General features: G+C 35.8%; 2 protein-coding genes across 5 annotated transcripts in view; one reads left to right on the plus strand and one right to left on the minus strand.

The window, feature by feature from the left end:
• The first annotated feature begins 741 nt into the window (after nt 1-741).
• On the plus strand, nt 742-2,086 carry LOC125646429 (G-protein coupled receptor moody-like). The gene has a single exon (XM_048872701.2). The coding sequence runs from the start codon at nt 742-744 to the stop codon at nt 1,732-1,734; it is 993 nt and encodes a 330-aa protein (XP_048728658.2). The 3' UTR covers nt 1,735-2,086.
• Nucleotides 2,087-7,135: 5,049 nt separating this feature from the next.
• LOC125646421 (bridge-like lipid transfer protein family member 3B) overlaps nt 7,136-22,869 on the minus strand; it is a 50,047-nt gene continuing 34,313 nt past the window's right edge. For 2 of the 4 annotated variants that reach the window (XM_048872683.2, XM_048872682.2), the window contains 5 exons: nt 22,178-22,210; nt 18,541-18,697; nt 17,919-18,175; nt 17,592-17,697; nt 7,136-11,572 (listed from right to left, as the gene is read on the minus strand). In XM_048872683.2, coding sequence (XP_048728640.1) covers nt 11,160-11,572; nt 17,592-17,697; nt 17,919-18,175; nt 18,541-18,697; nt 22,178-22,210 — 966 coding nt within the window. In that variant the 3' untranslated portion in view covers nt 7,136-11,159. The remainder of the gene's footprint in view (nt 11,573-17,591; nt 17,698-17,918; nt 18,176-18,540; nt 18,698-22,177; nt 22,211-22,869) is intronic. The other 2 variants (XM_048872685.2, XM_048872684.2) reach the window with 1 other exon arrangement.

Here is a 22,869-nt window from a genome sequence, read left to right on the forward strand (position 1 = left end):
GGTCTAATAGGCGTATGTTGTACACCGTTTGTGGTACTCTTGTTAAAATTTGTTATGACATAAGAGTTTTTGATATCGGTAAAGTGGGCGTTCAGTCGTGTTTGTTACACTCACTGGTCTCGTGGTGTTTCATGTATTATTCAGATATTTTGTTTACTGATGAAACCCAGATATCTAACTAAATTACGCCTGGTTCAGATTAAACAGCGAATTTCAGAATTACAGTTAGGTACTAAGATTATGTGTTAAAAATCACAAAGTGATTTGAACTGTAAAACGAGTACTGTAGCGGCGCTCAAACATGTCTCTTCTTAATGTTATGAAACCTTATCCAAGGAGGACTGCCACTTCTCATTTGAGAATGAAAATGAAAGAGGCAGAGAGAGAGAGAGAGAGAGAGAGAGAGAGAGAGAGAGAGAGAGAGAGAGAGTAAAAGTGTTGGTCATGATACAATCTCTCAATAATGACAATATTGACTGACTAAATATCATCTTCCCTGTCATCAATTAATAAACTCTGATCTCCCGAAGTGTTCTAAAATGCATCCGTATTTTAATTTTCTGATAGCCTTATGAATCCAGGTGGATCAATAATCTACAAAAGACTATAATAGACGAAGTCGTTGATTAAAACAACTCATCCAGGAGATACTAAACTGCAGTATCGTCATCATTCGTATTGAAAAGTCGCGATTTAGAATCCTTGTGGATTTTTCCCAATTGAAAACATACGTAACGGACAATGACGGCTAATTCTACTATTGACAACGAAGTGTTAGAGGACGAACTGTCCTGGAATCGAACTCTTCATCAAACTCTGTCTCTGTCCATCTCGGTGGTGGGGACGCTGCTCAATGTGCTGGCCACGTCAGTGATAGTCAAGGGAGGGCTCTACAAACAGAGCTCGTTCAAGTTCGTACTAAACCTGTTTCTCAGCAACTTCTTCTTGTGCGCGATGTGTTTACCCATTGTTTTTTATACCACGCTTTCGCCAAACTTTGGAAGCAGCGGGCTGTGTCCCGTCTTTGGTTATATCATCTACTGTGTTTTGGGGACGAAGATGCTCAGTATCGTACTAATCTCCCTGAATCGATACTTTTTAATCGTAAAGTACACGCTATATCCCAAAGTTTACACGGCCAGAAACATCCGACTAATGTTCGTCGTCAACTGGACATTCTATCCATTTGTGTTAGCTTTTCCACTGTCCGAAATATGGGGGACATTTGCATACGAGAAACATCGCTTTATCTGTAACCCTCTTCACTCCAGTTGGGATTACCGGGTATTCATCATCATCACCACTTTCGTCATCACCGTGCCAGCTATCATTTTCTCTTATGTGGGAATTCTTCGCGTGGTGAACTCCAATTTTCGAAGAGTGAACACATTGCAAAAGGTAAAAGCACAGCGATTGAAGAATGACAAACAACTGGTTCGAACCATTCTGGCAACCATTATATTGTACACTACCATGAACGTTCCTTTCCTCGTGTTGTCGATCGCAGACCCCCACACGGAGAGCGTCAACATCATAGTCTACGACGTGGCCATTTATCTGGGCTGGTCGAACGCTCTGATGAACCCTTTGATTTATTCAGCTTTAAATAACCAAATCAAGTCATCTTTTATGTCTGTATGGGAACAAATTTGCAAGAAAAAACCGCAATGGCATTCCCCATGGATAACAACAGACATTGAAATAAGAGTGATTTCTGCACCAAACCACGAATAAACACGTGACCAGACATGTTGAAGACTTGTTGTCATTGCACTAACCTCACTTGACGTCATAGCCATAATATTTATAATCGGCGAATGAGTGGAAATATCAATTTTGACAGAGAACGTAACATAGTGCTCATGCAGTATATGGTTTTGATACGGGGTCCCCTCTGTTGCCCCAAAACCATGATATATTTCTCTGTTGCGAACATTTGATTTGTACCAAACAGCATCTTCGCAATGCCCCACGGAGACAAGTGGAATGAGGATGACCAAACAGCATCCTCACAATGTCCCACGGACACAAGTGGACTCAGGACCTCTGCCATTGTGAGGACGACCAAACAGCAGTAAAATAAAAATAATAACTTCTTGTTTCAAAAGGTTGTGTTTCCATAGGTGACGGCAGATGGTAAACCGGAGTACATATATATCTAACAGCATTTATTGTACTTGTTAAAGCTTCGCGAAACGTAATTGGCATAAAATGAACATGGAACATTGCATTTCTGTCAGATAAGTACAAAAAAGTACGGAAGTCGATAGGTGCCAGGGTATAGAATATTTATTTAACTGGCGGCCGCCACTTATTATCTGGCGGCTCGCCATGTAAATTAATTGGCTGCCGCCAGTTACAACGTATTTTATCTGGCGGCCGCCACTTAATTTATACATGGCGGCTGCCAATTGCAAAAACAATTTAATTCGTATCGCTGAGTGATTATTTTGGAAAGTGTAGGGACAGTCGGAGGAAAAGTTGACAAGCAGAAAAGGAACCTAAAATGTCTCTTTTGCTCAAACTTCGTACTCCTACATTGGAGGGAGGGGGCTCCGTTCATCCTTCAATTGGCTGCTAGCTTCTACGTGCTTATTGGCTGCTAGCTTCAGCCTGGTCATTCATCATTACATTTTTACCATTCACATTATTACCACCAAAAGAGTGGGGTGGGGGCCAATAAATCTTATTTCACACGTGAAAATAACATAGTTTGCATGTGAAAATAACAGAAATTGAACGTTGTCAAAAAATGGAGGGTCAGCCCCGTGGTTCTACGTATTTAACAGCACAATCGAAAAACAAAATGCTCTTAATTGTATATATATCACATACATATTACTAAGCATTGGGGAGGGATTGTACCCCTTTCATTTTGAGAGAGAGAAAGAGAAAGAGAGGGGAGTTGAATAACTGGCGACAGCCATATAAATCATTTAATTGAGTGGCGGCCGCAATATAAATTTTAAGTGGCGACCGCCAGTTAAATTAAGTGGCGGCCGCCATATAATTAACTGGCGGCCGCCACATAGATTAACTGGCGACCGCCATATAATTAACTGGCGGCCGCCACATAGATTAACTGGCGACTGCCATGTAATTAACCGGCGGCCGCCACATAAATCAACTGGCGGCCGCCAGATAAATTAAGTAGCGACCGCCAGATAATAAGTGGCGGCCGCCAGTTAAAGTAACCTATCGGCTTCCGTAAAAGAGAGTTCCTGAGTTATAATTACTGAATCACCTCAATACTCTTAATGCTTGATATGATCCTTTGTGTACATTGGATACCAGGGTGTGTTTTTTCCCGCGTTGAACAAATGTGCGATTGGCTAAAAACGAATTCATGACGCCCTGAAATTTTCATTACGCCGTCTCCGAACATTTTGATAACCACAAATCTTGGTTTTATCTCGGCAAGAACGACAATCTGTCGTCTTTAGACGGCAAAATGGCGTTCGGAACATCTTTTTCTTTTACATATTATTTTACATGTTAAACATATTGGTCCTCGTCAAAACAAAGCGCTTAACTGTACATCACGCACAAATGACTTGAGAAACTGAGTAGCTTATGTATTTTCTTTTTTACATATCATTTGTCGAAATCGATTTGATATTGTGATTAAATATGTCTTATATGATACACGCATATGGTGCTCAGTTTGGCAATTGAATATCAATTTAACATATGTTGCTGAAATGTTAACCCTGCTTTAGTTTAGTGGCAACTAGAGCGTTCGCTTCGTGACCGGAAGGTCGTGAGTTCGAGTCCCGCTCACGGCATGGCCGCGTCAAACCTAAGACGTAAACATAGGTTGTGAGTGCTCCTTCGCCAAACCATTTAGAAGTGAGGATCACGGGTCCTTCGGATATGACCTCAAAACGGAGGTCCCATGTCGCGGCAGACGTTGGCACGATAAAGAACCCTCACTGCTACGGCCCTGAGCGCTAAGCATAGGTCTAAATTTGTGGTACTTCACCCACATCTGTAGACGTCTCATTATGAATGAAACATTCTCGAAGGGACGTATAACAGGGAGACAACCAAATTTTGCAAAGGGATGAATTCGTTTCACAGTTAGTAATAAGGATTCATCCTGGGTGTGAAGTGGAAATATGTATCGAGACTCGGATTCAAACCCTGGGTGACTCCATATTGTGTCCCAGACTGACCGTGTAGCTGTATTATGTCCCAGACTGACCGTGTAGCTATACATATTTATTATGTCCCAGACTGACCGTGTAGCTATATTAAGTCCCAGACTGACCATGTAGCTATAGACGACTCCCTATCATGTACCAGACTGACCGTGAATCTATAGACGACTCCCTATCATGTCCCAGACTGACCGTGTAGCTATAGACGACTCCCTATCATGTCCCAGACTGACCGTGTAGCTATAGACGACTCCCTATCATGTCCCAGACTGACCGTGTAGCTATAGACGACTCCCTATCATGTCCCAGACTGACCGTGTAGCTATAGACGACTCCCTATCATGTCCCAGACTGACCGTGTAGCTATAGACGACTCCCTATCATGTCCCAGACTGACCGTGTAGCTATAGACGACTCCCTATCATGTCCCAGACTGACCGTGTAGCTATAGACGACTCCCTATCATGTCCCAGACTGACCGTGTAGCTATAGACGACTCCCTATCATGTCCCAGACTGACCGTGTAACTATAAGTAAGCAATATGTGTTCTTTCTCCGTGTCTTGGCAATGGGATATAAATTAGAGAACGATCTAAATTTTATCCAATCACAGAAATATGGGAAATTCCATTTAAAATAGTTTTATCCTATTTCATGACCTTACGCAGCTTAGCTCAAGAATATAATTTACATACACACGTATCAATAAAGACAGTTCCTAGATATTATGAATATCGTGCATTTTCGAAGTAAACCGCATTTTCAAAATTCACGAAAGGACATTTAATCAAAAAGCGACAACGCACTTACGGTATTAACAAACTTTGGTATTTTTAAACCTAGGTATTTATAAACTTACGGTATCTATAAACTTCGGTATGTATTTATCATGTTTATAAACTTCAGTATTTACAAACCAAGGTATTTATAAACTTACGGTATTTATATAGTCACCTGTTTATTAGGTAACAATATTTATAAACTTTCGGTATTTATAACCTTACAGTATTTAGGAACTTCATTACGGTATTACAAACTTTGATATTTATAAAATTGCAGTATTTATAAACTTACAATAGGCCTATTTAAAACTTACAGTATTTAGAAATTTACGGTATTTAGCAAAATTGGCACTTATAAACTTACGGTATTTATAAAGTTACAATATTTAAAAACTTACAATATTTATAATCTTTCAATATTTAGGAACTTACTGTATTTATAAAATTACAGTATTCATAAACTTACGGTATTTACAAACTTTGGTATTTATAAAATTATAGTATTCATAAATTTACGGTATTCATAAACTTTCGTATTTATGAACTTACGATATCTAAAAACTTACAAATATTAAAAATTTTACGGTACTTATGACTTACAGGTATTTATAACTTACAGGTATTTATAACTTACAGGTATTCATAACTTACAGGTACTTATTACTTACAGGTATTTATAACTTACAGGTATTTATAACTTACAGGTATTTATAACTTACAGGTCTAAGCTTGTGGTATTTATAACTTACAGGTATTTATAACTTACAGTTACTTATAACTTACAGGTATTTATAACTTACAGGTCTAAGCTTGCGGTATTTATAACTTACAACAGGTATTTATAACTTACAACAGGTATTTATAACTTACAGGTATTTATAACTTACAACAGGTATTTATAACTTACAGGTATGTATTTATAACTTACAGATCTGAACTTGTGGTATTTATGAAAGAAGGCGTTGGTGAGAAGGTGGGATACAGTATGACACATTTATAATAGCTCATAAAAAAGCAGGAAAATACAGTGTAATAAACATGGTTGAGAATTCATAATGGCTTCAAAAAGATTTTCACAAGGTGATTGAAATGGTTGGAAGAAGACATACAAGGATACATCGCGTAATAGATTTACATTCAATGAAATAAAACCAATTCTCATAATAACAAGTTTTTTGTTTTGTTTTTTTGCAGATTTTGGAGTTTTTCTTACAAATAACTTCCTATCACGAAATATAGTCTTTTCTAAGTATCATAATGAATTCCGTGTTTTTCTTTCTTTCTTTCTTTTTTTGTAATGATGAAAATACGGTCACTGAATATAGCTATACAAAAGTATCAAAATGGAATTGTGATACCTTATTTTACATTTCACTGAATCTGAATATAACTATACTATCAAACTAGAGTACTGTTTCAAAACGCCTTATTTTACAGTAAACATGCCTAAAATGTATGAGGAGTGAGCATTTTTAGAGGCATGATATAGCCTTATAAATAGCGCCTATCATACTGCATACACAGGGAAACATGTGATGATAATGCTTATGGATGATAAATAATGATTTTAAGGAGGTACTTTACATCGTCACAATGGCTGACTTCCTTTTAAAACATGGATGAAAATATAAATTTCAGCAATATCTATCTATTCATTTAAAAAATCATCGCCTAGCTGAGAAGCTCAGTAGGTTAGCAAGTCAACTGCTGAATTGTAGGTCGCAGGTTCAAGTTCAGCAGGGGGTTTTAATTTTTTTTCAAATTGCTTTCTACTAAAACTGCATTTTCTTACTAAATAAAGTAAATTTGAAAGTTTTCAATTTCAAAATATTATTGTACATATCCTCCACTTTTCATCCATATCAAATTTCTCTGGTGTAGCATTCCTCCTTCAATTTTTATCCTAGTGGTCAGATAGTTTATGAGACAACTCACACCTGGGTTAAGGATGTATAAGACGCCAATCAAAATTGTCATGAGTGAAATTACAATATGTACAATAGCAATGTTATAGTGATAGAAATTTAAAATCCTGCTTAATGTAAGAAAAAAATTCCAGTTTTAGTACAGAAAAACGAATGAAAAAACCCAAAACCTCAGCAAAACTCTTAAACACATTGTCTCGAGATTGTTAGCCAAACACCTTAATCCAATAAGCTTAAACAGATTGATGAAGAATTACAAAAGGATGAGTACATTTCAGGTTTTATTGTTTTTTAATTTTTGCACCTATGGAGTATTTCCATAGCGACAATGCGTTATTCTTCCTTTTAACAAAATGACAGAAGAATTTGAACAATACATCATCAGACCTGAATATAACAAAAACCACACGTCTAAACACGAGATAATAAATAAAACAAGATGTAGACTGCTGCTCATCAACATCAACCCAAGTTCTAGCTGCAGAACAGTAACTCTGGGAGAATATATTGGGACTGATCTGATCTGTCTTAATATTTTCGACGAGAGCTACAGTTCTGTAGCTACCCAAGTTCTGATTACATGTATTAAACAGGGGGAGATAAGCAGCATTGTACCCTGTGATGCACTGGTTACAACAGTTTTTAACTGTGTTCCCTAGTTGACCATTATAAATAGTAAACAATCATTCACCCAGTCCTGCAAACCAAGATGGGGAGCATCCAGAATTTATTACTTCGTGTGAATTTCCAGCATTCTCCCAAACCTTGAGTGCAATCATTCCAAAGATGCATATAGTTTAGTTTTAATCAACTGTTTTACAAAAAATTAACAATGGTGTCAAACTGCTGAATCTGGCAATAAATCCTTAATATATTATTCTGTTCAATGACATCCCCCCCCCACCCTAAAAAGTGTTAGTACAATGTATAGCAAGGAAATTTCTAATCCAAAACAAGGAATTATTTTGACAAAATAAATTCTGCTATTTTAAAAAAATAAACAGTTCATAGTGTTCATGAAAGCATTCATTACACAATACTTAATACTGTATCTCTGAATGCCTGTATTTGTGTCATTTCAGTAATACATTAGATGTATATATCTTACTTTTAAAAAAATGTATACAAAAACATATTCCAACAGTATCCCTTTCTAAGCATTTCATCAATTGCAGTGAAAATATTTTTTATAAAATTATCTGTGTAAAATTCACTTCTCCTTTTAATAACCCATGTCACCAGATACTGCAATGCTGGTGGATTCCATTAACGACAAAGCATATAAAAGTCTAATATATCAAAACAAATACATATCATCATTTGATCTGTTTTCATCATTTGATTTTTTTTAAATTCAAAAATAGGAATCCACACCATTCAAATTTCCTCTCTATTTTGTACAATGTAATTGTAATTGTGCCAAGGACAGCGTCATCACAAACCATGGGTAAAATGTATGATTCTCTCACCTATAAGCGGACTCCAGACCATGGCTTGAGATGATGCAAACACAACTATCTGAACAAAAGCAATGCATAAATTTTCATATTTGTTAAATTCCTTATAGTGAAATAAAATTTTGTTTTCATAAATACATGTATAGGATGCACTATAATACATGTAATTTTCACTATTGGTGATATATCACAGATACAGGTGACTACAAAAAGCAGAGACTTAATAACATGGATCACAGATACAGGTGACTACAAAAAGCAGAGACTTAGTAACACAGATCACAGAAGAGCACTACTACTGAGAGCAGAAGATTGACACACATAGACACGCCCACATTTGTTCACCCCTATCAAAGGAACCCTCCATACACCCAAATTTTTACAAGTCAAAACTCCCACCAATAGTCAGTTGTTTTTTTCTCTCATAAAAATCTTTGTAAATGTTTTGCACATTCCTGGTAGCACACAAAGCAGAAGGATCTGGCATGCTTGCATATAGTGGTTAAAAAGGGGGGTATCAACCATTTCAAGTTGTGTCATTTTCATTAAACAATCTAATTCTCAAACAAAATACATGAACAACTATTGTAAAAAACACAGTAAGCACAGTAACAGGTATGAAAATGAAGTACATGTACTACAAACTAACATGTTTGATTACAATCTGTAAAAAAAAAAAAAAAAAATCACACCAAATTTTCCAAAATACTCTTTCTACATTTTGATCTTCTTGAGTGACATTAAGACAATATATCCCATAACAAACAAGTTTCAACATTCAGTGAATTTCTTGTACCACAATGCACACTAAATAATACTAGCAAGTCTTGTACACTAATTCTAAAGCAGTCTAAATCTAAGAAATATGATACACATTCAGTGAATTTCTTGTACCGCAATGAACACTAAATAATACTAGCAAGTCTTGTGCACTAATTCTAAATCAGTCTAAATCTAAGAAATTTGACACATATACAGCCATTGAATTCTGAAAGACATTGTAACATGCGACAGGAAGCATCCATGATTAAGCATACATAGGCTCTTCTATGAAGAATAATGTATTTCAAATAATAAAAAAAATGTTTAACTACCAAAATACAATGAGCATACATGAAACTGTAGTAGCTGTTATAATAAGTATTGATCAAGAGATGGGATTTCTAATGATCACAAAACAATTAAGCTTTTAGCTGGTTTTTCTGAGAAACATTCGAGGAAGAATTGATTTTTATACAGCACTGTAACTGACACAGAGATCTGTGACCCTGTCCACTAAGTCTCTCACTACTAGTGCTACACTGTAATTCCTAACTAGCCCATGACCTTTGAACCTGGACTACAATAGGCTTAGTACCGGACACACTGTATAGTCATTTATTGCAGGTTGAGAAACTCTGGCTCATGGGCCACATTGCTTACCTGAGCATTGTAACTCCCCATGTGAAAATTAAAAACCCATTGTGACCCCAATCTGGCCTTGGAGGTCACGATATGAAGAAAGCCGAATACATATGATATGAGAATGCTTACTACATGGAAATTTTTTCTCAGTTATAAGAGCAGATTTTTCCATGCCTTAATGGCTACACTTTCAAATACATGTATATAAATTCTTAACCAGTCACTAAATGTAAAATGAAACAAACTGCATAATTTCGTTATTGATCTTTACCGACTGTCAAATTTTCATCCCTCTCATGACATACATGTAATCCATTGCATAATCTTGTAACAGTAACAATAAAATATAAAACAAATTCGCTCAGTAACATGTGAACATGACAGGTATTGAAGGCTTATATTCTTTCTCTTTATGACACTAATTTTACAACCATACACTTGATACAATATGATACAAAAATAACCAGTTCTAATAACACACATCCTCCAACAGGGGACAAACAGTCCACGGACCTTACGGACACCTGAGCACCAAACAGCAAGAAATCGAGAACTTGCAGTGCTGCTTATTGCTAACGGAAAAAGTACAGAGTACGTATTTTGTCTATGAGCTGAATGTTATCATTTTTTCAGGACAAGAAATCACAAAAGTTAAACATCGCTACCGTTTCCTCAGATTTTAACAACAATACAAATTTTGCATCTGGTGGCCATTTCCACCTCCAGAATAATATATGAACTCTACATGACTTTCCAATGGCAAAGCAAATGAACTGTACTTTTGTACTCAGTGATTCCACCATAGTAACATCTTTGAATTCCATTCTTCCAGATTTTTCAAATGATATGTCACTTGACCTACATGCTCTAAAACTTTGGGGTTTTTTTTGTTGCCACTATTACCCGCTCACTCTATCTATTTTCAAATTTGTACGCTTCATGACCTTTCTAAAAGATATTATTTTACCGTTTTCTAAGCAATTGACGATTCTGCCCAACTCCCTGAAGCCCTTGGTTGACCTATCAAACTCTGCCCTTTAAAAATATCTAAAGATTTATATATATTTGCTGTGTATGATGCATAGAGCCCCACTCCTATGACCTCAGTCTCATGAATTTCAAGATTTGGTAGAAGCCTCTAAAGCCATTACAACTATAAAAAGTTTATCTGTAAATTGCCAAAGTAGAAAAGACAATATTTAAAGATTGCACTCCTTGGAAATTCTGGTATTACCTCTCGGGGACAAAAAGTTCACAATATTTGTTCTTTTACCAATAAAAATGCTGCATACCAATTTTAATTTCAATTGGTCATGTTGTTTCTGAAAAGACATTGAAAATCCTACTGTATGACGACTGACAGGGACTGATCGCAATAGGTAATGGAGGGTATTAGGTCACCGAACTATGGCAAACAAAACTTCAGCTCTCTCATTTGTCTGAATCGTGTCGTCTTCTCTCCGAAAGGTTCAACTCATCCTGTAGTAAAGTCAGGGTCTCTATAAAAGCATTTTTCTCCCTGGTTACGGAAAGAAGTTCATCTTCTAAGTGCCCAATTTTCTCTATCAGACGTGCATTTTCTGTTGCATATGTTTCCAGCATCTGTTTGGAGTTCTTCGCTGTCTCCGATTCTGCGTTTGATTTCTTGGTCTGCTCTCTCAGCAGCCTGTTTTCAGCCTCCAGTTCTTGTAACCTTTTCTTCACTGATTGCAGGCTTTGCAGTTCTGCATCCTTTCCTTCCTTTAAGAATTGCTCCTCATTTTCCAGATCTTCCACCTCACCATTGAAGCTTTTGACATCTTCACCTTTTTCTTCCACCATGAACCTCTTTTTGGACACATTTTCTGAAAATAAGAATAGCCCCTCTGTTAATATCCAGGAGTAAGGAAGCAGATTTTAAAATGATGGTACTAATTTGAAAGGTTTTAGCCCCACAAATAGGGCCTAAAGGGGCAGGTATCACAAACTTCACAATATTTGTTCCCCTATCCCAAATAATGTTACACAGCAACCTGGTGAAAAATGACCATGAAGATGGAAAAAGTAAGCTCATGACAAACAACAACAGGCTGGCATGGAAATAAAAAGGTCATCCAAGTAAAATCAAAAGTTCAATGTCAAAAAAAAACTAGTTCTAATTGTAACGGGGACCGTTACAGATGTTCCCCAAACCTCCCCCAATTAAAAAGTGATGTCCTTGTGAATCTATAGGAAAAAATCATTTTATTTTAGCCTTTAATTACATGTAGTACGTTCAATATGGTCATTTCAGTACCAAGAAATGAAAGAAAGCGTTGCACGTGCATACACGCGCACGCGTGTATGATTCCGAATTTTTGTTGATGTCGTTCAACAGGCATTTGTATCATATACCCACAGTATGAATTTCATAACGTTTCCACCAAATATAAGGAAGTTATAGCGATTTTAAAATCGTCCAATCAGAAATCAGCACACGTGCATGCACGAGCTGAGCAGTAATTCTAACCACAGCAATTTGTAAGGAGTACCAAGATACATCTAAACCCCTAATATGAATAGAATTTGATGAAAAACAAAAACGTTATCGTCCTTTAAAAATTGAACATTTAAAAAACGTTGCACGCGCATGCGCGTTGGCATTTTTTGTTACACCAACATATAGATACACATATTGTCTACATATGCTGTGAATATCATCTCATTCGCTTCATAAATAAGATAGTTACAAACGTTTTAGCATTATCCAATCAAAATGAAGCGCACGTGCATGCGCGTGCAAATTGGTAATTTTGACCATGTAAATCAGTTAAGGGTCTCAATATCTACCTATGATATGAATTTCAAGCCATTTCAATGAACAACAAAAAAGTTAGACTGATTCCAAAGTTAGCGTACAAATTTTGTAATGCGCGTGCACGCGCATGCGTGCGCGTGCTGGCAAAATAACTATTATTTTTCATATGTACAAATGATATACTATCATCCTATTTAGGTTTTATATCGCTTCCTTCAATATTCTGATTTTCCATTTTTTGTACCAAAATTGCAATGCACGTGTGCGCGCGTGCATGCACGTGCAAACAAAATGACTATCACTATGCACATCTACAAACGCTATACTATCATCCTGGAAAGTTTCATATCGATCCCTTTTGTAGTTTCTGAGAACACTACCGGACAAAAAAGTACCGGAGAAAAAGAATAATAATAATAATAACTAGTATAGGTTTCAATTTAAAAGAAAGAATTTGAAATTTGCGATTCTTTCAATCACTTCCGGTGACGACAGGAAGTGACGGTCGACATGTTCAACCCCCTACTGCACGACTGCAAACGGAGATTTATAATTTCTGAATAATTGATGAAGGTATATTTTACCTTTTCCAAGAAAATTGCTGGACAAAATTCCTTTTGAGAAACAGAAAATCGCCCATATTTTCCGACCGGAAGTGAATTTTGTAAAAAGAAAAATAGTTATAGCAAGGTCCTTTCATAAGACATTATTCCTGAAAATTTCAAGAAAATTTATCCACCATCTCTCAGAAATCACTGGAAGAAATCGGATAATCGACATTTTTCAAATACTTCCGGTATAGACCGGAAGTGACGGACAAAAAAATTGAATGTATGTGTACAATGGACTAATGTTAGTTGATCAACTCTACAAGTTTCAAACGTGTATCTATATTCATTATTGAGAAACTGAAAAAACAAGGTTTGAATATGTCCACCCCATATCTCACGACCGGAAGTGAATTTTACAAAAATATTTAAATTTACTCTACACATTTATAGTGTCTATAACATATGTAAAATTCAAATCATTAACTTGTTTTATGACCGAGATTTATGGCACTGAAAAATGAGAGAATGAACAGACTTTCTTTGATATAACCGGAAGTTGGAGTTTCAACTTCCGGTGGGGTCAATAGTTTTTGAGAATTAGAACGAGACCTAATAAACCGATATAGGTTTCATTTTCAAAGAAAAAAGTTTTAAATTTATGATTTATTAATCACTTCCGGTGACGACCGGAAGTGACGGCCGACATTCTTACCCCCCTACTACACGCCTACAAAGTGAGGTCTATTAAATCTGAAAATTTGGTGACTCTATCTTTTACCGTTTCTGAGAAAAACGATTGACAACGAAAACAGCTCATAAGCCGTATTTGCCGACCGGAAGTAAATTTTACAAAAATATTTGACGTTACTCTAGACATTTATAGTGACTATAATATATGTAAAACTCAACTCATTAACTAGTTTCATGACCGAGATTTATGGCACTGAAAAATGAGAGAATGAATAGTCTTTCTTTGATATAACCGGAAGTTGGAGATTCAACTTCCGGTGGGGTCAACATTTTTTGAGATTTAGAACGAGATATAGTAAACCAAAGTAGGTTTCAATTTAAAAGAAAAAAGTTTGAAATTAATGATTTATTTAATCACTTCCGGTGACGACCGGAAGTGACGGAGACAAAAAATATTACGTGCATGCACCATAGAGAATATAGATCTATCATCCCTGAAAGTTTCATTCGATTATCTTTAGTGGTTTTCAAGTTTACCCCCGGACAAAGTTTCTTTCAAAAACCGGAAAATCGGACGTATCTGACGAACGGAAGTGAATTTTGGAAAAATGAAAAAAATGCCTCGAGGTACCATCGTTCCCTATAACTTGTGAAAGTTTCAGGAAAATCCATCCAACGGTCTCGGAGACGAAAGGGAAAAAAAAAAAAATAATAATAATAAACAGTAGAATCACTAGAAGGTCTTCCGTTGGAAACGGAAGACCTTAATAATAATAATAAGAAACAGAGTAAAAACAATATGTTCCCAAACTTTGTTTGGGAAACATAACAAGAGGCCCAAGGGCCTAGAATCGCTCTTCTGATAAATTGTACAACCCCACCATTTCTATTCTTAGCCTCTTAGTATTCTAAATCTTTAGTTAAATCCTAAGAATTCAAAAAAAGTAGGTCAATGTGACCTACTTTTTGGTTTACACATTTTGAGAACCCAAATAATATCAACTGACAAAGTTTGATGATTTTAAGCCAATTAGTATCTGAATATTGAAATATAGCTGTCAAATTCCAATCGTAGGTCATGGTGACCTACTTTTTGGTCAGCGAACTCCGAACATGCAAGACCCATCAACTGACAAAGTTTGATAACTGTAGGTCAAATAGTATCTGAAATATATAAATATAGCCATCAAATTCCAAAAGTAGGTCATGGTGACCTACTTTTTCGTCAACACCCTTCAAACATGCAAGACCAAACAACTGACAAAGTTTGATGACTGTAGGTCAAATAGTATCTGAATTATATAAATATAGCCGTCCAATTCCAAAAGTAGGTCAAGGTGACCTACTTTTTGGTCGACACCCTTTGAACATGCAAGACCCATCAACTGACAAAGTTTGATGACTGTAGGTCAAATAGTATCTGAAAATATATAAATATAGACGTCCAATTCCCAAAGTAGGTCAAGGTGACCTACTTTTTGGTCGAAACCCTTCGAACATGCAAGACCCATCAACTGACAAAGTTTGATGACTGTAGGTCAAATAGTATCTGAATATATAAATATAGCCGTCCAATTCCAAAAGTAGGTCAAGGTGACCTACTTTTTGGTCGACACACTCCGTAGACTCAATATGCATCAACTGTCAAAGTTTGATGATTGTAGGTCAATTAGTGACTGAAATATATAAATATAACTGTCAAATGCCAAAAGTAGGTCACGGTGACCTACTTTTTGGTCAACACAAACCAAAGACTGAAGACGCATCAACTGACAAAGTTTGATGATCCTAGGTTTTACAGTGCCCAAAATATGCATCTAAAATTGAAAATGTGAAATTTGAATATCTGCAAAATTCAAAAAGTAGGTCACTGTGACCTACTTTTTTTATAAATATGTTTCAAGGCCTCAAGATGCATCAACTTACAAGATTTGATGATTCTAAACCTCTCGGTATTTGAAATAACAACTTAAAATATATCTATAAATGATATTCAGAAAATTCAGAAAGTAGGTCACGGTGACCTATTTTTCAGTTGACGCATTTCAAGGTCCCATGATCCACCAACTGACAAGTTTTGATGATCATAGGCTTCAAAGTGTCCAAGATATGCATCAAAATTAATTTTAAAATAAATACCTGCAAAATTCAAAAAGTAGGTCACTGTGACCTACTTTTGAGACAACTTGACACAAGGTCCTAAGATGCATCAACTGTCAAAATTTGATGATCCTAGTCCTTATAATGACTAAAATATCAAAGATTTAAGGAAATATAAATTTAGGTCAACTTTGAAGTGACCTTGAGACCACGCCCTTTGCCCCAGGGTAATGCCTTGAACAATTTTTAATCTACAACATATCCTCATCCTTATGTGTAAGTTTGGTGATAATCTGCCCAGTGGTTCTTGAGAAGAAGATTTTTTAGCAACCACTACTTTTGTTTGTATTTTCCTGATTATCTCCCCTTGTTAAATGGTCACATCCCTCTATTTAGTATGTATGAAAGCCCTTGGGCCAATGATACCCTGTAACAAATTTGAAAAAAATTGGCCAAGGGGTTCTTGAGTTATAGCCCTTTTTCTAAAAAGTTTACGCACACCGCACACATGGCCATAGCATTAGCTCTTTGAACCTTCGGATCAGAAGAGCTAAAAACAACCAACTAAATTCATCAAGACCCCACCCACTCCTCTTAAAACTATATATGTTGTACACTTACTCATTTTAACAGCTAGTACACAGATTTTAGTAGCTTTGAGGCAAGAGTGATCATTTATATGACATTCTCTGTTTATCCACTCTTATGTACATAGAAGAAGCACTAAATCAGGATTATGCCAAATGGTGCATCAGCTCTGACTGCCAAACTTAAAAATCCTAAAATAAGTACACAAGCAGTACGATGAATGTTGATCAAAGTTAATTATCAAGTTCTCTATATACCTTTTCTACTGTTTATTCAAAAATAAACATGTTCAAGTCGCCTATGAATGTAACTTTAAATATACATAACAAGAGTACCGCCAATGGTACATAATATGCCCGTGAAAAGCTAATATAGGGTGTTTTTCTGACACCATGATTTGCAGAACTTGCTTCAAGTAGTATCAGCAATCATCAGGGCTTGACATATTTTCTTTGCATTGAAAAACAAGACCAGTCATGTATTCTCTATGTAATATTTTCACTTGGCATAAGATGTATGTGTACCAAGTTTAATGGTCCTTGCCCCAACAAATAGGTCTACATCCTGCTATGACCTTGACCTTAAGAAACAATAGGCATCTCCCACTTGGCATAAAGTGTATGTGTACAAAGTTTGACGGTCCTAGCCCCAACAGTTCAGTTTGTATACTGCTTACAAGCTTTTTCTACTAAGTGATACTGTGGCCTTTGACTTTGAAAAAGTAATAGGCATCTTCCTCTCATCATGGTGATCAAATGTACCAAGTTGCAATATCCTGGAGCTTATGGTTCGGTTTGTATCCTGTTTACAAGGTTTTCCTACTAAGTAATATTACGACCTTGACCTTTGACTTCTTACCTTGAAAAACGATAGACATCTTTCTGTTATCATGGTGATCAAATGTACCAAGTTGCAATATTCTGGAGCTTACGGTTTGGTTTGTATCCTGCCTACAAGATTTTCCTACAAAGTAATACTATGGCCTTGACCTTTGACTTCTGACCTTGAAAATGATAGGCAACTTCCTCTCATCATGGTGATCAAATATACCAAATTGTAATACCCTGGAACTTATGGTTCAGTTTGTCTCACTCTTTAGAGGATCTTATCAGATTTCTTGAGAGGCAGCATTTATAAATTGTACATGTCGATACGTACTGTTGAGGTGCATGACACCATCCTTTCCCCCGGTGATTGTGAGGTAGTGAATCTGTATGTGGGTGGGTTCTGGGGAGCTCTGAAATCCTGGGGGAACCAGGTCATCCTTCAACACAGAAAGTAGGATGATTAGTAACAAAGCTGTATTGAAAAATTTCCAAATCTTATACAGACATCAATGTAAAAAATAATTCTAACTAAGCAATAGAACAGAAATAGTAAAATAAGCATATCAAATTGCTAAACTGAATTTTTAAAAAAAGAACTACAGTGTAAATAGGTAATAAATTAATTTTTAGACAAACAAAATCGACATACAATCCTTACTTGTAAAATCAACATGAAATGGGAGACGTCAATGTGTAAAGGCAGAGAATCTCCATCTTTCCTGTCCTCAATAAAGTTTGTTATGGTGGTTAAACTAGAGCTTTTGAAATGAAGGCCAAAATTTTGAGCTTTCACATTAAGAAACCCCTCTTCCGACCCAGAACAAGAGTCCTGCTTAAACCCTGGACCAGCAGTAAACTTCAACATCACTGTAGGATCAGAATTTGAAGTTGTTAGCTTCTCCTGGCCAAAGAAACCTGAATCAAAATAAAAATTTCGGATGTGAAGCAAGGTTTTGTCATTTTCCCTATTCAACAGACTCGGAAAAAATGCCAGGACTTTTCTAATTTATGTTTCAAAGTACGAAATTTTATCAAAATTGCTTTGTCCCACTTGTGTTCATGTTTGAAAACTTAAAAAATGTACTTTGCATTCTTTGCGCCCCCCCCCCCCCCCAAAAAAAACCCCAATTTCTTACCCACAGGTCAAAATGATGCATCTCAAAAGGCAAAAAAACCAATTTTCTCAAAGGGGAAATAAAGTCCAAGACTAATGACATTAAAATTTACTCTCAATATAAAATGACAGGTGAGCTACAATAAACCTCAATCTCATGATATACCTGTTGGTGAGAGGAACTTTTGTTGGAATGCGTCATAGGTCATATTTCCTGGCTGGATGGTCAGGAGTTGGTGTGCTTGGAGTCTGGCGGCCAGGTCTGGTCCATCTCCTTGCAGCAATAGCTCTAACGAGGTCAGTTTGAACAACACCACAGACACCTAGGCATACAATATTTAAATTCCTGTAGGTCACAAGACCATGATATAGCACAAATATCTGGGAGCATTGCAGCTAGTTTTGTTATAAACCACAGCTTTAAAATTCTGTCATTTTGATCTGTTCTTAAGAAGGATTAGAGCTTAAAATGGACACAAGCTAAATTTTGATCTCTGTTTCACTTTAATAATTAATGAAAATATACTGTTCAACCCAAGACAGTGACAGAAATTGAGCTGATTCTAGTTTTATGACCCCTAATATTGAATTATAAATTGAATATTGCTTTTTATAAGAAATAAACATAGATGCCATCAGCATACTTACTAGCCCCCACCCAACTATACATTTTGATTTCTGTCAATTCCATGCCAATTTGATTTAACGTAGTTCCACACTCCTGTGACATCATAGGATTTTGCAAAGTCAATGATTTAATGATAGGAACATAAATTTTGTTGGAATCTTTCTCAATAGTTATTGTGAAAAATCTTGTTAGCCATGAAATATTTCAAAATTCTTAGTTATGTTTGAATAGTCAATAATATGTTTCAAAATATTGAATCCAAGGACAATAATTCTGTTTTCATTCAATTATTTATCAAGTCCATAATGCGATAGATTTCCTTTATTTTTGACAAACATTTTATCATTATCTGTGTCTTTTCACGAAATTACATAAAATTTTAATCCCGAGTGATTTTAAATAGCTCAGCTGTATGGTGCCAGACTTCAGTTTTTGATGGGGGTATACATAATCTGGAAGCTATAGAATTGAAATTATTAAGGAAAGGTATGGATTTTTTCCCATGAATAACTATAACAGATGTAACTCTACTAATATAAACAGAAAAAATGATATGTAAACCATGCTGTAAGGAAAATGCGTCCACATTTGTTTGTTTTTTAACATTTTGGGGAATAACGATAATTCAATAATTTTGCACATATTATTCTAAAACTTGATGAACATATTGAAAATGACATGTGTTTTAGTTATTGACATGTTTCCCGATAAATTAATGCAATTCAAAAAATATTTTGTTGTTTTTATATTAAAATAACAACAAATAACTGTTTCCAATGAATTTCATAAAAATCTACATCGGGGTATATGACTTTAGTGGTGTATGTAATAAAAATTAATATGGAAACCCTTAACTGTTTTGCCTTTTTTCATTACTCTGAATGTTAATTTATTGATTCCAAACAAAAAAATGCTACCTAAACCCCAAAAATCCAGGACTAAGGACCCACCTTAACAAGCGCCCTAAACTGTATTCATAAACACCCACCCATATGTATTGAAAAAAGCAAGATATATTAGCTTGGGAAATCCCAAATATTTATTTTATCAATAAAAACAAAGGTATCTCACACAATTACATTTAGTACTGAATATGTCTCCTGAGTCACTCAGTTTCATTCCATTCCATTTCAAACTGGCAGAAACCGCATTGAATTTCAAAAACACCCCCTTACATGAAAACAGCAATGTCTGGGAAATCCCAAAAATATATTTTATCAACAAGAAACATATATGTCCCTGGTGAGAAATATCAGTAAAACTGATGGATGCTCCCCGAAATGCACCTACCCAATAAACTACTTCATATGACGAATGAATCGCACAATAATCAATAACTGTTGAAATATTGTCGAAATAAAGGTGGTTTTTTTTTTTTCATGTATAAGTATGTTATATATATGTTGAGTAATGTTGACCGTTACAAAATGACCTTGAGTGACCTTTGTCTGAGACCCATTTGCCTGTTACTTATTTGTGTGATATATGATCAATACCTGTTCAAAAACAGTTGAAATAAAGAACTTTTACATATATATGCTCTGGGTGACCTTGACCTTTCAAAAATGACCTTGGTCCAAAAGTCCCTGACTCAAGGAATATTTGTGATCAATTATGATCAATTTCTGACGAAAGGTTTAGGAGATGGGGACTTTTATATCAAAAACTGTTGAGGTAAGGAATTTTATGTTCTGAGTGACCTTGACCTTTTCAAAATGACCTTGAAAGACCTTGGCTCAAAAGTCCTTGCCTCAATGAACATTTGTGATCAATTATATCAATTTCTGATGAAAATTTTAGGAGATGTGAGCTCGGACGATGACTAAATGCTTCCCCGAAAATTTTCAGGGAACATAAAAAAAAACAACTTTAAAAGAATGTTTGTAATGATAGTGGAAAATATAGATTATCTACTCTTCTGAGGCAACCATAATACCAAGTTTGATCTCTCAAGATACTGAGCAGATATTTCAAAATAACCAGTCATTTAATTGACTCAAGATCTTTGACTTGTGACTTGAAAACCATTTTTTAGAGGGTACCAGTGTACCAAATTTGATGTCTGTCTTCATAGGGTTCAAAGGATATTGAGCAAACAATGTTTTTAATGTCCAGAATAGTTTGACCTTAAATTCTTTAAGTGCCATCTACTCCTTAGGATGTACCAGTGTACCAAGTTTGATGTCTGTCAAGCAAAAGGTTTTCAAGATATTGAGCAGAAAACATCTTCCCTATGTCCATAGTATTTTGACCTTTGACCTCAAGATCAATAAGGGTCATCTACTCCTTAGATAGAACCAGTCTACCAAGTTTGGTGCCTGTCATCAAAGAGTTCACAAGATGTTAAGTAGACAATATATTTTAATGTCCAGATTAGTTTAACCCTTGACATTTGACCCTGTGACATCAAAACCAATAGGGGTCATCCACTCCTTAGGTAGATCCAGTGTACCAAGTTTGATGTCAGCCAAGCAAAGGGTTCTAAATATATTGAGCAGACAACACTGAGTTTACCAACTGAGAGGTGAAATCTTATATGCTCCCTTTTTTCCAGTGTGGCATAAAAATTAAAGCATCTTTCACAATTATACTTGATACTGAACATCTCATCTCTCTCGAGTTTCATTCCATTCAAATTTAAATTGTAGCAGAAACTGTGTTAACAGACATTTTATACATTTTAAAAATGATAAAAGTCTATTTATAGTGAAGAAAATCCCCATAACAGATTTTAATAATATAGAGAAAGAAAAAGAAAGTGTCTTGCACAACTTCACCCAGTCTTAGTACTGCTGAAAAACTGTGTTCAAGAACTTTGTGAAGGACAGACAGATGGACAAGACAATAAATAATGGAGGTTATAATTGTGATTCTATATTAGTTAAATCGTGCTTTAGAGTCATATAAACTTGCTTATAAGTAAGATTTTTGGAAAGTTAAACACTGTGTCAGACTTATAAGCAGATCCGACTATCAAAGAAATTTTTCTAGCCAACTAAAGGATCCTGATTAATAATTCTTATTCAATATATGGATGGTTAAGTATGGTGTTCATCTTATGGAGCTGGTGCTAAAATATATAAATAGCAGAGGAAAAAAGGATGAGATGAGGTCAAATGGGAGAGAATCTTGATCTGATATTGACAATCAATAATGAAAATCTTATCTGACTTACTCGTGCGTCAACAGCACATTCCTTAAAAATACCCTGAAAAAAATACAATTGCCTTATATATGAGTACAGTGCTCCCTCGATATATTGCAAACTTTTGTTCAAGACCAATTTGGGCAGTAAAGCGGGGTTGGCAACACAGCGAATTCACCATTAAAGACAATTCATTGAGCTGTCAAAAAAAATTCAGTTATGTAAATGTATTTGGGTTCCATTCTGTATAAACAGTTAGATAATCTTGAGTTTAATTCAACAATTATTTGTAATTTACCTAACCACCTGAATACCTTGTCCAGAACATCACACTTAACCACACTGCTCTCAAAATACAGGAGTTATTGATGAGTGTTGGGTAATTAACATTATTATTGAGGGTAAAACCCTATAAAATTTGATCATCTGTTTCTGAAAATCAGTGGCATACGGCATTGTGCGGGGGGTGGCATTATAACAGGGGATGTTAACATAAAAAGAAATCTGTTCTTTAGGATTTTCAGGCAATAAGTGGGGTGGCATTATAACGGCGGGGGGGGGGGGGGGGGGGGGGGGGGGGGGGGGCAATATATCGAGGGAACACTGTATATAAGGTCTACATATTTCTACATGGTAAAGCTTAAAACACCACCACATGTACGATGCACAACTCAATAGAAAAAAAAGCAACTGATTAACAGGGTCCATGTCTCATAATTGTA

Source organism: Ostrea edulis, chromosome 6, assembly GCF_947568905.1.
Source record: "Ostrea edulis chromosome 6, xbOstEdul1.1, whole genome shotgun sequence".
Classification (NCBI taxonomy): Eukaryota; Metazoa; Mollusca; class Bivalvia; order Ostreida; family Ostreidae; genus Ostrea; species Ostrea edulis.

Coding starts and splice junctions, on each gene's coding strand:
- LOC125646429 (XM_048872701.2), top strand. CDS start 742: ATGACGGCTAATTCTACTATTGACAACGAAGTGTTAGAGGACGAACTG.